General features: G+C 43.3%; 2 protein-coding genes across 7 annotated transcripts in view; one reads left to right on the forward strand and one right to left on the reverse strand.

Annotated features, from left to right (window-relative positions):
• On the reverse strand, window positions 1-9,568 carry SLC25A29 (solute carrier family 25 member 29). Of its 4 annotated transcripts, XM_052783176.1 has the most exons (5): window positions 9,440-9,523; window positions 7,801-7,844; window positions 5,717-5,751; window positions 3,034-3,117; window positions 1-2,420 (listed from the first exon to the last, which is right to left on the reverse strand). In XM_052783176.1, the coding sequence occupies exon 5, from the start codon at window positions 2,385-2,387 to the stop codon at window positions 1,677-1,679; it is 711 nt and encodes a 236-aa protein (XP_052639136.1). In that variant the 5' UTR covers window positions 2,388-2,420; window positions 3,034-3,117; window positions 5,717-5,751; window positions 7,801-7,844; window positions 9,440-9,523; the 3' UTR covers window positions 1-1,676. The 4 variants fall into 4 exon arrangements, with proteins under 4 accessions (XP_052639136.1, XP_052639133.1, XP_052639134.1 ...); XM_052783173.1 differs by lacking the exon at window positions 5,717-5,751 and having other exon boundaries at window positions 9,440-9,568; XM_052783174.1 differs by having other exon boundaries at window positions 5,717-7,844; window positions 9,440-9,549.
• Window positions 8,558-14,619, forward strand: part of SLC25A47 (solute carrier family 25 member 47) — a 24,414-nt gene continuing 18,352 nt past the window's right edge. For all 3 annotated transcript variants that reach the window (XM_052783165.1, XM_052783166.1, XM_052783170.1), the window contains exons 1-2: window positions 8,558-8,974; window positions 13,548-13,700. The gene's annotated coding sequence lies outside the window, so the exon portion shown is untranslated. The remainder of the gene's footprint in view (window positions 8,975-13,547; window positions 13,701-14,619) is intronic.

Raw genomic sequence — 14,619 nt, forward strand, 5'->3', positions numbered from 1 at the left:
TCAAAATTTTTAAAAAATTTATTCCCTCCATTTTATATACAATAATTAAGACTACTGTACAAAGGTGTAAATGGTCTTTGCTGTGAGTTGTTTTGCATATGCAGCTTAGTAGACAGATTTAACATTCAATTTGAATCTCAGTGCGAGTAGGCACTAAAACATCCAACATACCTCCAAGGTATAAAAAGACATACCAGTTTTACAGGTTTCTCCAGCATATTTTGTTACAGTGCAAAATGCTATGAAATAAGGTTTCTTTAGAAAATTCATATAAATTAAACACATATTGCACTTGTCCCAACCAAAAGTGTAACAAGTTGTACTTAGTGAACTAGTCTGATACATTTTAGAACATTCTTCACACACATGCACTCCTTCCTCCTAGCTATTTGTGCCAAATATGTGTAGTTCTTACTCCAGATCTTAAATAACTGTTTATAGCTCTTTGACTAATGCAGTCCCTCTTGAACAGACTGCTAAAAAAAAAAAAAAATCACAGTGGATTAACGTAACAAGAAAATTCTCCAAACCTCTTTTCAGTCTTCTTTCCAGTAGCACTGTAACTAAATACATAAAAATCAGTATTGTTTAAATTCATAATGCAAGTGTATTGAACACCAACCATTTCAGACACACCCTTATTTTCTGGAAAGGTATGAAACCTCCAGTTCTAAACATGTACATATTTCTACAGTACTTTAAGCTGCTAAGCTAACATTGCACCCACAAACATTTTGTGCAATACCACAGGTAGGACTTTGACTTCTGTACATCACTGGCTGCTATGGGGCACATTGGGAGAAGTGGCGCAAAGTTGCAGTAATTTCAGAGAACAAAAGTCTGTTTGGTCTGAATGTAGTCAATACAATCTGTGCACCCACCAAATGAGAAATAGAGTTGAAGGCAAATAACATCAGTCTTACTAAATTTGAGTTTCCCTAAATCCTTACAAGCCTTGAGATTTAAAGGAACAAGTGTGTTTGAGTGCAGATGGTAACTTTGTGCTTAAGATATATATTCAAAGCTGAAAGGTGAGGGAGTAGCTCAGGAACAAATCTTTCTTCCTTTTTTTTTTTTTTTTTTTTTTTTTTGCAAACCAGTATGAACAAAGTTGCTACTAAAACCACAGATGTATAAAAGCAGAGGAAAAGTAAAACACATGGCTAGCTGAATGCTAGTCCATGTCTTAAAACAGTTCAGGGTTACCTGCAAAATGCTTCCAACATTTAATTTCCTCCCCCTACTTCACCTCAGAGGACTATACTTACTGCTGTTACATACAAAAAGAGCATTTCTTTTCTGAAGACGCTTCTGCATTCAACTCGGCTCAGTCTTTCAGAAAATGAGTGGAAGAAAACCCAATTTCTGGTACTATGACATTCTCCAGGTCCTCTTCTGGAGCTGCAACAGTAACTGTACGGTACTTCCTAAAGGCAGGTCCCCATCTTACTTGGATACTACTAGATACGAAGTCCTTAATAAGGCAATATGCTGTTTATACAAGTAATGAGATGAAATCCTAATTTGACACATTAAGGAATTCTTTACACAGATAGCATACGTTTACACCACTTGTGCGGGTCAAGTGTTTACATTTAAAAAAAAAAAAAAACAAAAAACAAAAAAACCCAACCCAACCAGCCGGGCTTTGGATTAGGAGAACAAACAGGTAAGGTTCACAAACTGGAAGGCTGCTGGATTACTGGACCTGGTTCACATTCACGAAGGTTGTCTTCTGACCTCATATACATTAGGAACACAGTGACAGTAGCAAAGGTAGCTGCGTTGACAGGAAAAGCACGGAGAAGTGTGGAAGTAAGACCTCTTGTGAACACCCTCCAGCCTTCTTCGTGGTAACTCTTTCTGACGCAGTCTAAAATGCCGTTGTATTGTGTAACGCCTCCGACTCCATCAGCCTGAAGCCGGGATTTGATCACATCCACGGGATAGGTTGAGAGCCAGGACACGATTCCCGACATCCCGCCAGAAAACAGCAGCTTGGGAATAACGTAACTGTCTTCAGCTTCACAGCCTAAATACCTGGTCATGCAGTCATAGGTCAGGAAGTAAAAGCCAAAGCTTGGGGTCTCTCTTATGAATGTAGAGACCATGCCCCTGTTGATACCCCTCAGCCCTTCCTTTCGATAGATTTTGATCAAACAATCCAGAGAATTTTTGTAGTTCTTCATTTTTAGTTTGTATTCTCCTGTTCCTTGAAGCTGCATTCTTGTCTTTGCCAGCTCCATGGGACAGCAGATGATGCACTGGATAGCCCCTGCCGCTGACCCTGCAAGGAACTGGTTTAGAGGAGTGTCTTTTCCAAGAGCACGAAGTGTGTTTCCTTGTACACCGAACACAAGTGCATTAATGAAGGTAAGTCCCATCATTGGTGACCCAATACCTTTATAGAGTCCAAAAGCCTAATGGAAGAAGGAGGGAAAAACCCTTTTTAAACAGTGGTGTTGATAACCTCCTGAAACTGTGCAGAACATGGCCTTTCTGGCTCTCCCTTGTGCCCTAACTTTTTAACAGTGGCCAGAAGATCGGTATCATCTTGCTTTGTAGTAATAATTTCATCACTGCCTAGGACACAAACATCTAAACATTTTTAGCAGTACAAATACATAGTTGAACACATCCAGAAAATAATCTTAGTCCATCCAGAGAAAAGTTTTCTGCTAAATTTTATGCTTTATTTTTTATGTAGCTAAAAGCCTAAAGCCACCCTTTTAGTTATGGTCTTGAAGCTTCAGCAGAAAAAAAAGCTCACCAATTTCCTCACTCGTTGCTTGAATTCTCAGAAAATTAGCTATTCAAATACTCGTTATCTTATTTAAAAAGTTAACTTCAAAATATCAACTTCTAAATTAATGATCATGAAGTTTCTGGCAAACTTCTGACTACGCTATCTGCCCTATGGTCAGGTGATGTTCAGAGTATGCTTTTCTCTTGATCTTCAATATTTGCAGGGTTTTTTTACAGCTTTCCCACCCTTCTGATACAAAATAGGCAAAGCATTAATTTTGTACTTACAGATTCTTGCTTTATGATGGTCTGAAAGCAATGGAAGGTCCCACGGTAGAGAGGTTTCTCTACATTTTGAACTTGTAGACGAACCTATAAAAAGTTGTGAGATACTGATCTGTATGTCAAGAGCAGCCTAATTGGTAAACTAGTGTCTTGTACATATATGGAGATTTGCTATAGCAATGTTTATACACTGAAATGCCATATGTGGCAAAATAATTTAAAAATATTCTGTGTTTTGAATTAATTTGGGGGGTGAAAACATGAAGGCAGGAGGATTATTAACTGCTTGTAAATATTAGAAAAACAGTATGTGAAGGTACAACAGGGTACACTTATCTAGAATTTCAGATTGGTGTTTTCTAGTACTGGCTACAATAAGTACTTTCTTTAGATGCCAAGAATACTTCTGTTCACATTAAGGACTATCTGTACAAACCTGATAGAATTTCATAAAAATTTATTTACAAGTCAAGCATAAAATAAGAATAATTGTAAAAGCATGGAAACTTTCAACACCACCCCCCAGTGTTTTTGGCTACCAGACTTGGGACCCTTCACTGAGATCTGATTTTTTTCAGAGGGTAGCTAGGAAGAGACTCTTAAGATGTCTTACTTTGCATAAGGAAAGGATAAAAAGCCACTTGTCCTTTTAAATTTCAGTCTTTTTTTTAAGCTTGCTAAATGCAAACAATTTGTGAGGGTGTGGCTGTTTCAAACCTTTAATGTTGGTAATCAGTTACCATTTCAGTTTTGGAAAAGTTATGTTCTGCTGGACAGATAGAAGCTACTGTAACTGGTGACATTAGGAGACAGGCCAATTACCCAGATATTTTTTAACATTTAATGGAAAAGTCCAATTCAGTTTTTCCTGCTAATTGTCCTCAACACATTTCAAACAAAACAAAAAAGCCTGAAAGCTACCTTGTTTGTGCAAGACCCTACACTGCAATAAACTCAATAAATTGGTTTCACTGGATTGGGGAAGTTAGAAATCTGTCTTTGATCTCTAGCATGGAAGGCTGCAATGTTCCTCAGAAAAGATGCTTTTCAACCATTTAATGCTGCTGCTGCAACTCTATCTAGGGCAAAAAACTTCAAGACTCTTACTCTGAACAAAAGAAAAGATTATCAGGTCTACATGAAAGATTCCCAACTGTAAAATCTTTTTATCCCTGTTTGCCTAAAGTAGTAGTAAACACCACCACAACAATGATGTGGGTCACCCATAAGATGATGTGGGTCTAGAAAAGGTTTTGGGGACACGGTTTGTCAAAATTCTGTGTTCAGATTAGCTTTCTCTGAGGCAAAAAATAATTATTTACAATTTCAGTATTTTTTTATATTCCTACAACATGTCACTTTGTTTTGTAAATTGAAGCTTTAGTTTTCAGTGTCCTTTTAGTATACATGTTAGTGTGTGCTAGCCAGACTGGGAGGCTCAGATCACCTCAGGTCTTCCAAGATGGAACAAGGTTTTAAAACTTCTTAGAGCTACAAGTAGGCTTATAGTAGGATTCATAGAAAATAAATCCTTTGTCACTCAAAGTGACATTTGGGGGGGCAGGCAGATTGTTAAAACTGCTCAAGAAGCAGACCCACAAGCAAAGTCATAAGTCTTAACAAGCTGTCAGAATTGCACAAAACAAAGGTTTTACTCCATTAATAACTTACTGCTATTGTTTCAAACACTGTCTGTGAAGTCAGGGGGACTTCCACATGTATGGGCTTTGGGAGAATTGCATGCAGGTTAGGAACCTTCTTACTTTAACTTTTCTATACGCTTGTCTTGAGTAGTTTGGAATCATTCTATATATAGGTTGAACTTCCTAGTGGCATACAGCTCCCACTATTTTTGTCTAAATAATTTGTGAAATATTGACCTATTAAGCCTTGTTGTAGGATAAAATATTTAGAGAGCACTGTTGCTCCACATCTAAGAATGAAAAACAGCTCTTCCATTTGAGCACAGTGATGACCACATAGGGATACCCCCATTAGCAAACTGCCAGGTAAGGCAATGAATGCATATGAAACTTTATTTCATCAGTATTAATGCCATATTTAACAAGCTCTTTAGTGTGCACAACTATAGGAAGGATGAATCATGTGCAAATTTTAACTCTATTCTCTTCATTGTCCAATATTCTTGTTTTCTTGTTATTTGAAACCACTGTTAGTAAGGTTTTAGGTCCAATACTAACATGCTAATTTCACATCACTAAAGACTTGCATAAAGGTACTCAAGACTAAGCAAAAAAAAAAAAACCAAACCCCAAACCCACCACACCCCAAAACAGTCCAAACATTTAATAATGTGCCAAATAAGTGATAAGTGATTTAGAAGTGTTTGAGCAATGAAAATGTCCTCCAAGGATATGTAGTGGATAAGACCTCAACAACAGTGTGCCTGAGATTCAGTTTTAGAGCCATTGTGTGTGGAAGTATATATAGCCAGAAATGCATACCAGAAAGAAGGTTCAGAATAAGACTTTACATTAAAAAAAAAAAAAAAAGGGATATTTAAACCCCACTCCCTCCATGCCATAGCTGTAGAAGAGGGACACATCAGTTTAAAACTAAAAAGGGAAAAAGCTTCATAAGTCTTTTAGATCTTTATTTGAACTAATACATTTGGGAATAAATTAAGACTGAGAGAAACAGAAGTGTTCACCTGGGCTATACTTACTAGGTAACTCTCCCGTGATGAGGCTTATCTGTCATCTACAACAAAGTAACACTTTTGCTGTTAATGAAGACAGCCCCTAGCTCAGAAAGTAAAGGCAGTTAAAAGCAAAAAAGCAATTTTATACATTACATCAACAAACCAGGGGTAAGGAGTTTGCCAGTTCTGAGATCAGCTCAGTTGTGGGTTTTGCAGGGTGACTTCACCGGCTTAATCTCTCCCTGTGTGTCCCACCATCCCCCTCCCCACTTTGTGAAACATGATCACCGGTCAAAAAAGGAGCTTAAAAGCCAAGACAGAAGTAAAATTCTGGCTTATCTAAGCAGCTTTCCCATTGTTCAGTTATATTAAAAACTTACAGTCTAAGGTGACTACCAGCTAGCCCTTTAAACACTGCAGAACTATAAAAAGGGTTAATTCTTAACACATATACACACACAACAAGTTATGCAATGTCTGTCTCTTTTTTTTTCTTTTTTTTTTAAAGAATGGTTATAGTGTTAGTTTTCCCACATACAGTGGTGACTATGCCAGCTAATAACACAAACATTAGTATTTTCTCTAAAAAAAAAATGCTTATAATACCTTCTAATGGGAATAAAAATACAGCGTGCCATACTGGATTTCATAGAACAGTTGAAGTCCTCCAGAAACAAACTATTTGCTCTATTGTAAAGCAAGATGCTTTTTCTAAAGCCAACACATCTATTTTGCAATAATACATCTGCTGGAACCAGCATGGGAGCCCCAGTTTTGCAGACACTTAAATGTTTAGTTTCATGCACTAGAAGCTGTTCCACTTTAAAAACCAAAAAAACCCCACACATGCTTAACCTTAGTCTGAGCATAGAGTTTTAGCAGTTTTGCTGGCTTCAGTGAAATGACCCATCACCTTAAGTTAAGCATGTAAAACTTGGCAGGGTGCGAGGGAGAGAAAAAGACAGCCGGCCCTGTACCACCATAAAAAAATGTGCCAGTCTGGATAATACCATTCCGGAAAATATATACTAGAATTCAACCCAATTACTTAACAGTCAAATTTACCCTACTGTGAGAAACATACATATAGTTTTTACTATTTGAGCAGCTTGCACTTGACTGGCAAGGACTAATATCCAATAGCTAGGAAAATCTGTGTTGAATTAACCATGTGCTAGAATACAGAATATGGTGATGACCTTGTTAACTCTGTCAGCCTTTTGCATATCTAAATTCAGCAAGGTAGAGGTATTCCAAATATAGATCTAGCGGGTGGCATGCTCTCTGCTGCAGTCAAGTGATCTGGTATATTAATTTAGCAGGGAATATATTGGCACCCCTTCTTCTATTCTTCCAGTGCGATACTTTGGATAAGGCTGCTGAAAAGTGACTTAAGTTGTCATCCCATTCTGAAAAATGGGCTTGGACCCCTGGGAGTCCTGGCTGAAGGGCCCTCTAGGAGATTTAAAATCTTATCTTTGAACAGGTCTTAGCTACCCTTAGTATGCATAATACATACAGCTAACAGACCATCAGAAAATCAATCTTAACTTGGAAAGTTATAAAAATATATAGTCATACTTAAAGGGAGGAAAAAGCCCCCAGGCAAGCTTCATGCTGTGGATTTTTATCCACTTACACCCTGTGGCTAGTGTAACAAATTAATGCTTGAGGAGTAAGTAGCAGAGCTTGAAGGGGAAACAACAGAGATTTCAACCTAGTAACGAAGTAGATTTGAGTTACAAACGCAGGGAAAGGCAGTTTGAGCAGTTAGTGATGAACAGCTGCAGAGAAGCAAGCTTAGAACAAAATTAAGTTAAACATAAGATTGTATTTTCAAATACAATGTTGTTACTGCACTGATGAACTTGTAGTTCAGGCCAATGTTTGTCATGTTACTGGGTTGAATGACACATACAGAGAATTTTTTCACTTCTGAAGAGCTGGAGGCTGCAAATCTATAAAGAGTGGTTGAGGAGGCTCGCTCCAAGCTTTCCAGCACAGATTTATGCTCCTACAGTGCCTGGGGATTTTTTTTCCTCCCCCACTCCTTGGAAAAACTTTCAAGTTCTCTACGTAGAGACAAAGGTATTTCATAATCAACCCACCTTAACAGTGTCAAATGGGTGTCCTACCAGCACTCCGGCAGCACCTGAAACAAAACAAACACCATGGTTAGGCCTCACAGTTTTCTTCCTGGGTCTGGGGCTACAGTAGCCCAAGCACGACCACCAGCCTGAGGTGTAAGTGCACAGCATTATTGGCAGGCCAGGTAAAGAGCATCCTATCAAGTCAGAAGATAAGAGATCTACAGTTCAGTCCTTCAGGCCTGTACTAGATGCCTTTACGCTCCCGTCAAGCTTCTGAGCCCCAGCTGGGGTTGAAGTGTGTGACTACAGAGCCTGCCACATCATACAGGGTGCTCAGTGGTGACTCCTGGCCGCAGCCTAAGGTGAGTCCAGTGGGCAGAAATGGCAGGTTTCCTCCAAAGCACAGTATTTCATGTATGTGCCACTGTGTGGAAGCGTAGAAAACCATGAAGCTTCTCTAGAAGCAGCAGAAAACCCCTGCTCTCTGCCCACAGCCTTTCCAGATGTGATGGTACCACCTGCAGAAGGACCATGCATTACCAAAAAGCTTTGCTTTATTCTAGCATCAAAGGACTTTTTAGAAGTTACATGCAGGCCTATGAGTTGTACTGCCTAATCTGAATACATGCATTTTGCACTGAAAAACACAAGTACTGTCTGAAGCAAGGGATCCTCTAGCTCCCTAATTCTGTGAACCAAAACTGGAAGTTCAATTCACTTATGACCTCCTCACATTTGCAGAAAGATAACATCCCTCCCTCTTCCTGAGAGGATGCGGCAGAAATACAAAGCCCGCTCTAGGATGGAGTAATCCAGGTTGGTCACAGCCAGCACAGTGGCAACGTAGTCCAAGTCACAAAAATAGCGGTGTGCGCTGTGTTCGCCATGAAAAGACCAGTGGCACGACTGACCACACGGGATCCCTGGCAAGGCAAGGATCACTAGGATGAAGTTGGAGAGAAGCTGTAAAAAAAAAAAATTTAAAAAAAAAAAAAATCTCTTTGCCAGATTGGCAAGGAGAACAGCAAACGCAAATAACTGAAAAGCCAGACTAAATCTCCTGAACACGGTGTAACAACCGCTAAAAATGGAAGAAGGAAGGCCGTAAGCAGATGCAGAGGGAAGAGCAAGATGAGCACACGTCTTCTCTCCTCCTCTTCGTGTTCAAGCTCCCCGCTATAAATACTTTCAGGTCAGAGGGGTCCCTGAGCCTGCTGCTGCTGCCCGTTTGCTAACCCCGGGAGAGCTCCCTCCCCACCAGCCCCCCTTTCCAGCCCCTTCGGGCAAACCCCGGCGCTGCGGCACAGCCACGGGGAGGGACAGCCCGCTGCCCCCCCCGCCACTACAGGAAATCCCCGAGACCTCCCTCCGCGCCGCGCCGCGCCGCACCGCACCGGCGCTGCATCCCCCCCCCGCCCGCCGCCCTCGGCCCCCACCTGCAGCGGGGCGGCCGCGCTCATCGCCCCGCCGCCCCGTGCCCAGCGCAATTCTCCGCTCACAAAATAAAAGCGCCGCGCCTAGCCCTCCCCTCCACCCCCGCTTCTCAAAAAAGGATTTCTGTTTTTCCTCCCTTGCCCCCTTTTCTCTTTCCCTTTTTTCCGCTTTTTTCTCCCCCCCCCCCCTTTTTTTTTTTTTCTTCGTCCCCCCCGGCCCTCACCGCCGACGCATCCCGCGAGGAAATCCAGAGCCATGCTGGCACCCTCCGTCCCCGGCGGGACCCAGCCCCTGCGCGATGCCGCTCCGCGCACTGCCGCCGCCCGCCTCGCCGCCCGCCTTTCTATCGCCCGCCCCCGCCTCCGCCCCCGCCGGAGCGGGGCCGGGCCGCGCCCCCGGAGGGGCGGGCAGCGGGACAACTCCCCCCCGTCGCCCGCAGCCACTGGCGGCTGCGCCGGGGCGGCTCCGGGCAAAGGGCGGGACAGCGATGGGACTACCGGGGGGGCGGGCCGGAGCCTTCCCTTCTTCTTTGCAGCTGCAGCTGGAGAATTAACCAGAAAGGCAGAAAGAAACCTCGGAGGCTGGGAGGTGGTGGTCGGGGGAGGGGGGGGCGGGCAGAGCATCCCTCCTGCGGAGCATCGGTCACCCCAGAGCTGTTTTGGGTGGTGCAGGGAGGCTGCCCGGGGGCTGCTGGCTTTCCGGGTGAGGCATCCCGAGGCGCTGGTGGTCGGAAAGCCTGCGGAGCTGATGGCGTGAGGACTTCGGAGGGGGTGCCTCCTTTTAACAGGGGCGAAAGGCCTGTAACACCTCTTCTGTGAAGAAAGGCGGAGAGAGTTGGGGTTGTTCAACCTGGAGAAGAGAAGGCTGCAGGGAGACCTTGTTGTGGCCTTTCAATACTTAAAGGGGGCTTATAAAGATGGAGAGAGACTTGTTACCAGGGCCTGTAGTGATTGAACAGGGGCTAACCATTTAAACTAGAAGGCGGTAGGTTTAGATTTCTGTAATAATAAGGAAGAAACTCTTCACAATCTCCAGTGGCGAGATGCTGGAACAGGTTGCCCAGAGAAGTTGTGGATGCCCCATCCCTGGAACTGTTCAAAGCTAGGTTGGACGGAGCTTTGGGTGACGTGGTCTAGTGGAAGGTGTCCCTGCCCAGGGCAGGGGGGTTGGACTAGATGATCTTTGAAGGTCCCTTCCAACCCAAACCATTCTGTGATTCTATAACCAGATTCCCCCACCCAGTGTTGTTCCGGAGAGGGGAGAAAGGGTTGCACCAGCAGATGTGGGCTCTGTGCTAACTGCTGCCCCCACGGCACAACTGAAAGTGCGGGGATGAGACCCTACCTCTGATGGCCAAGGACACAGATCAGTAGCCTGCTGTCTGTGGGACTTAGCAGAGCCCTGGATCTCAGTCTTACACATTGCTGCTGTGCCTTGCCCTGCAGAAGAGGCTTCTCCCTGCCCTGCAGGCTCTTCTTGTTTTGTATTGAACTCTGCTTTCCTACTAACATTACCTGGCCTCAAGGTGCCCTGATGCCAGAGCCTTTAAATGGGAAACTCAAGCTGTTGACAGCTTCAAAAGGGAGCCCTGTTTAAGCTGCTTGTTATTTCTGTGGGCAATGTCTGAGAAAGGGGAATACCAGTGGCATAGAACAGTAAGTACCCTATTCAAGCTTTGCTTAGAGTAACACGATCTTCTTCTGGGCCTGCAAAGTCAGCTTTTAGAGAGTAAGTTCCAGAAGCAGAATGAAAAAGCAGCTGGATTTTTTCTCTTTTTTCTTTTTCTTTTTCTTTCTCTTTTTTTTATTGCTTTCCATGGTACGGCAGTCCTTTTCTAGGTGTTGCAGCTCAATACAAAGCCGATGAAATCTTGCAGTGGAATAGCATACTAAAAATCAAGCCAGCTTTTACCTTCTGTGCAAAGAAAACACACAAACAAATGAATAAAGACAGGGATGCTTCCAAGGAGGTCTGAAACTACTACTACAGAACAAAACCTGAGAACCTGTTCCAGATTTAGCAGCACTTGGACCATCATTACGATTAATAAGCAGGTAAGATAGAAATGCAAAGCACTCAGTGAATCCCTGACCTTCCCCCTATCTTCTTCCAACCCAACGCTCATTTGGGTTCCTTCTCATCTCTAAACACTCAAATCAAATCAAGCAGTCAGGTGTCTCCAGGATGCTTTTGATTCCCTGATGCACATACCTGTCCTACCTGGGGACAGCCAGTTGGTATCAGAGAGCAGGTAGGTGGGCTGGCCCTGCCCTTTGCTGCAGCACCGATAGCTTTGGGAGCTGCCCACTCCTGCTGTATCACACACCATCCTACCTCCTAACGGGGACCTTGCCAAACCCATACACCTGCAGCCAGTACTTGAAATCAGACAGAAATCCCCGATCAGTCCTTTTTCCCTAAACACTTTCTCCAAGTAGAGGTGGAATCAACTTTCTGGGAATCTTGTCCACTCCAGCATCCACGAGAGGAACTGCAATCATTTGCACAGCTCTGCAGGTGAAAGTCCAGATGTTACATGCATCTGCCTTGTACCACAAGCCCTGGAAAGATCAGCTTGGCCTAAAACATTCCTGGCCAGAGTGTTTTTAATCTGTTATTCAAATCCTCTGATCTCCCAAGCAATCTGCCTCAGAGAAATTACCTTCTCCACCAGAGGTGTTTTGTAATTTTAATGTTGGCCCACAATGGACAGGGAAAACACTTCCTCTCTCTTTGCAAGCACTTCTTAGGTTATCTGAAGACAATTTCAATCTTAGTCTTTTCTTCTCTGAATTATATTGATTTTTATCTTTGACCTCTGATTCTTCTTACCCCCTGCTTTCTTCGGTTGATCTGGAGTTCCTTGAACTGACCCCTAAGGCCTTGCTGAGTGAGTAATGGGAGATTACCTTGGGTATTTGCAGACAACACTCTTGTTCATATATCTGAATATGAGATCAGCTATTTGCAAGAGTCTTCTCATAACATAACAACATACCCTAACACCCTAACATACCCTACCATACCATACCATACCATAACATAACATTTGTTCATTCATAGGCAGCCTGTGACACATGATGTGCCCCAGACCCTTTTTAGTAGATCAGTGGCATGCCAGGATGTTCCCTACCTTTACTTGCGGTTTCTTTCTACATAGTCATTCCTAGCTGTCCGTACTAAATTGCTTTTTCCAGATTGTTTTTCCAGTTTGTCAAGAACACTTGAATTCTAATCATGCTGTCGATGTTTGTGCAGCCCCTCCCAGGTTGCTGCAATCTCCAAAGGCCTGTCTTGTTCCTGCATGCTTGAGCTGTTCCTAATAAGCTTTATTCCACGCTACTGAATGTTTTATTCAATGCTACTGAACCCCACTGTAGCAGGCATGTACTTCAAAGGGGGTGTGGGGGGTGCTTTATAAATTAGCACAGAGAACATCAAGGCTCATTGGTATAAAGTTTGAGATGTCAAGGGTTGGTTCACTAGGAATGAGCATGGCTTTAGTCCCACTGGGGAGTTTCCCTTTTGTTCATTTTTTCTTGGTTGGGGTTTTGTTTTGTTTTTGGTTCGAGTTACACTTGTGAGGCAATGTTGGATGAATGTAGAGGAGTTTATTAAGCTTGTATGGGGGGGGGGACAGTGAGTCAGTATAGGTGCTTATATTTGTGTGTAGCTTCCATAGGAGCTTTGCCATAAAGGGAAGGAAGTCATATAGCTCTTGCAATTTGTTAGTATGACTTAGGCCAGATGTTTTGCCTATTGATCCAGGGCCCTGTGTGCAGTACAGATACAGTTTTGGAGAGGAGAGCTAACCTAACACCCAAGGAAACCCAGATTTATATGGTTCTCCTCTTCAGTCAGGCTGTTCTTCTAGATAGTTCAAAAGCTATGTCTGATCTTGCGTCGGCTTTGTTGATGTGTGATGCCTCCAGCTCAGAGCGTGACTCAGACATCCGTTGGGAGCTCTTGTGCCCTTCAGGCTCCATAGATTCGGCTCAGCTGTGACTGCCTTTCTTTTTATTCTGCTAAGGCAGATTCAAACATAACTTACAACTCGCTGGGATGCATCCCCTAGAGAGCTGGAGTGAGGGGTTGTGCTTTCCCTGCTTTCTTCTTCTTTGGGAGCATTTGGCTTCCCTGCTGGATGGTGAAATGTGGGCTCATCAAATAGAGAAAGCAGAAAAGAAAGAGCTAATGGTAGCTTGGGAAACATATAGAGTCTACTAGCACGTACAGCAGCTGCGCTGCCACATGTCTGAGAGAAAAGGTTAAAGTTATAATTTAATGTTATCCTTCAAAGATCCTCTTCCCTTTGTCTCATTGCCTTTTAGGTCTGAATGGTGGCAATTCAGGTGGAAGAGGCTTTGCAGCTGATGCTGGAGGGGTGAGATAGCAGAGAAGGTTTCCCTTCGTTCTTGTGCCAAGAAGTGACCCTGTCAACTGTCTGCTGCCTTTGATGGCACCCAGGGGAGATCTGGGAGAAGGTGAGCCTGAACAGAAACCTGGGAAAGCGAATTGGGAGAGTAGGGAGGGGAACAGAATAAGGCGGAGAGTAGAGTTAGCAGGGCAGAATTAACACTGCAGGTAAATGACACACAAAGAGAAGGCAAAAGCAGAGTGAAGTAGGATAGGAACAGAAATGTGGAGTTGTGATAAACTTGTAGAAATTCTGGTGGCAATGGCATGCAATAAAATACATATTGTTGACTCAGGTGTTTCAAAATCTTTCTGTTTGCTTGTGAATTTGGCATCAACAATTGGCCCTGTCCCAGTAGACATGTCCCACAGGAATGTAGAGGGTGGTGGACAGGGGGGTCTCCCCTTTGCTCCTCAGAGCTTCACTGGGGCTTGGCCAGCTCTGGCACTACCTGGCAGGAGAATTTCCTTTCATATAGCCTTCTGCCTCAGCCCTTGCCTTATCTTCTAAGGTAATGCACTGCTGCATCTTCACAACTTAAGTACTCATCACGTTACCCAGAAAAACGCATCAGTTTCTCTTTTTATTTTGATCTGGGACTGGATTTCAAGCTGCTGCTTCCTAGCGCCTACTTGGGCTCCCTGAATTGCTCTTCAAAGACTCTTTGGGGCAGCAGCTCTCTCTCTGTGCCCTGTTTATGACATGAACCTAAGTGGCATTTAGACCACATGTGAATGTTGCATTTACACTAGCAAACTGCTTGCAAGGAAAACCTTGCATTTTCCAGAGACTGCAGTCCAGTACAACTAGGCTTGAAGATCAGCTAATGCTTCACCGAACAGCTGACCATCTAAAGCAGCAACAAATAAATGCAAATGGTGAAATGAGAGAAATATTGGGACACAATGTTAAGTATATAAGAAAAACTTAGAAGCTGAGCTGCTCTGTGGAAACACCCAGTGTCTGAAAAAGAATCTTCTCCAGGT

Source organism: Harpia harpyja, chromosome 3, assembly GCF_026419915.1.
Source record: "Harpia harpyja isolate bHarHar1 chromosome 3, bHarHar1 primary haplotype, whole genome shotgun sequence".
In the NCBI taxonomy this organism is placed as follows: Eukaryota; Metazoa; Chordata; class Aves; order Accipitriformes; family Accipitridae; genus Harpia; species Harpia harpyja.

What these genes read in the sequence shown, in the direction of transcription:
- SLC25A29 (XM_052783173.1), bottom strand. Translation starts at nt 9,473, where the DNA reads ATGGCTCTGGATTTCCTCGCGGGATGCGTCGGCG. An exon ending in CCTCGCGGGATGCGTCGGCG is followed by an intron (nt 7,845 to 9,439) that starts GTGAGGGCCGGG and finishes GTTTTGTTTCAG; the next exon opens with GTGCTGCCGGAGTGCTGGTA. An exon ending in ACCCATTTGACACTGTTAAG is followed by an intron (nt 3,118 to 7,800) that starts GTGGGTTGATTA and finishes AACTTTTTATAG; the next exon opens with GTTCGTCTACAAGTTCAAAA.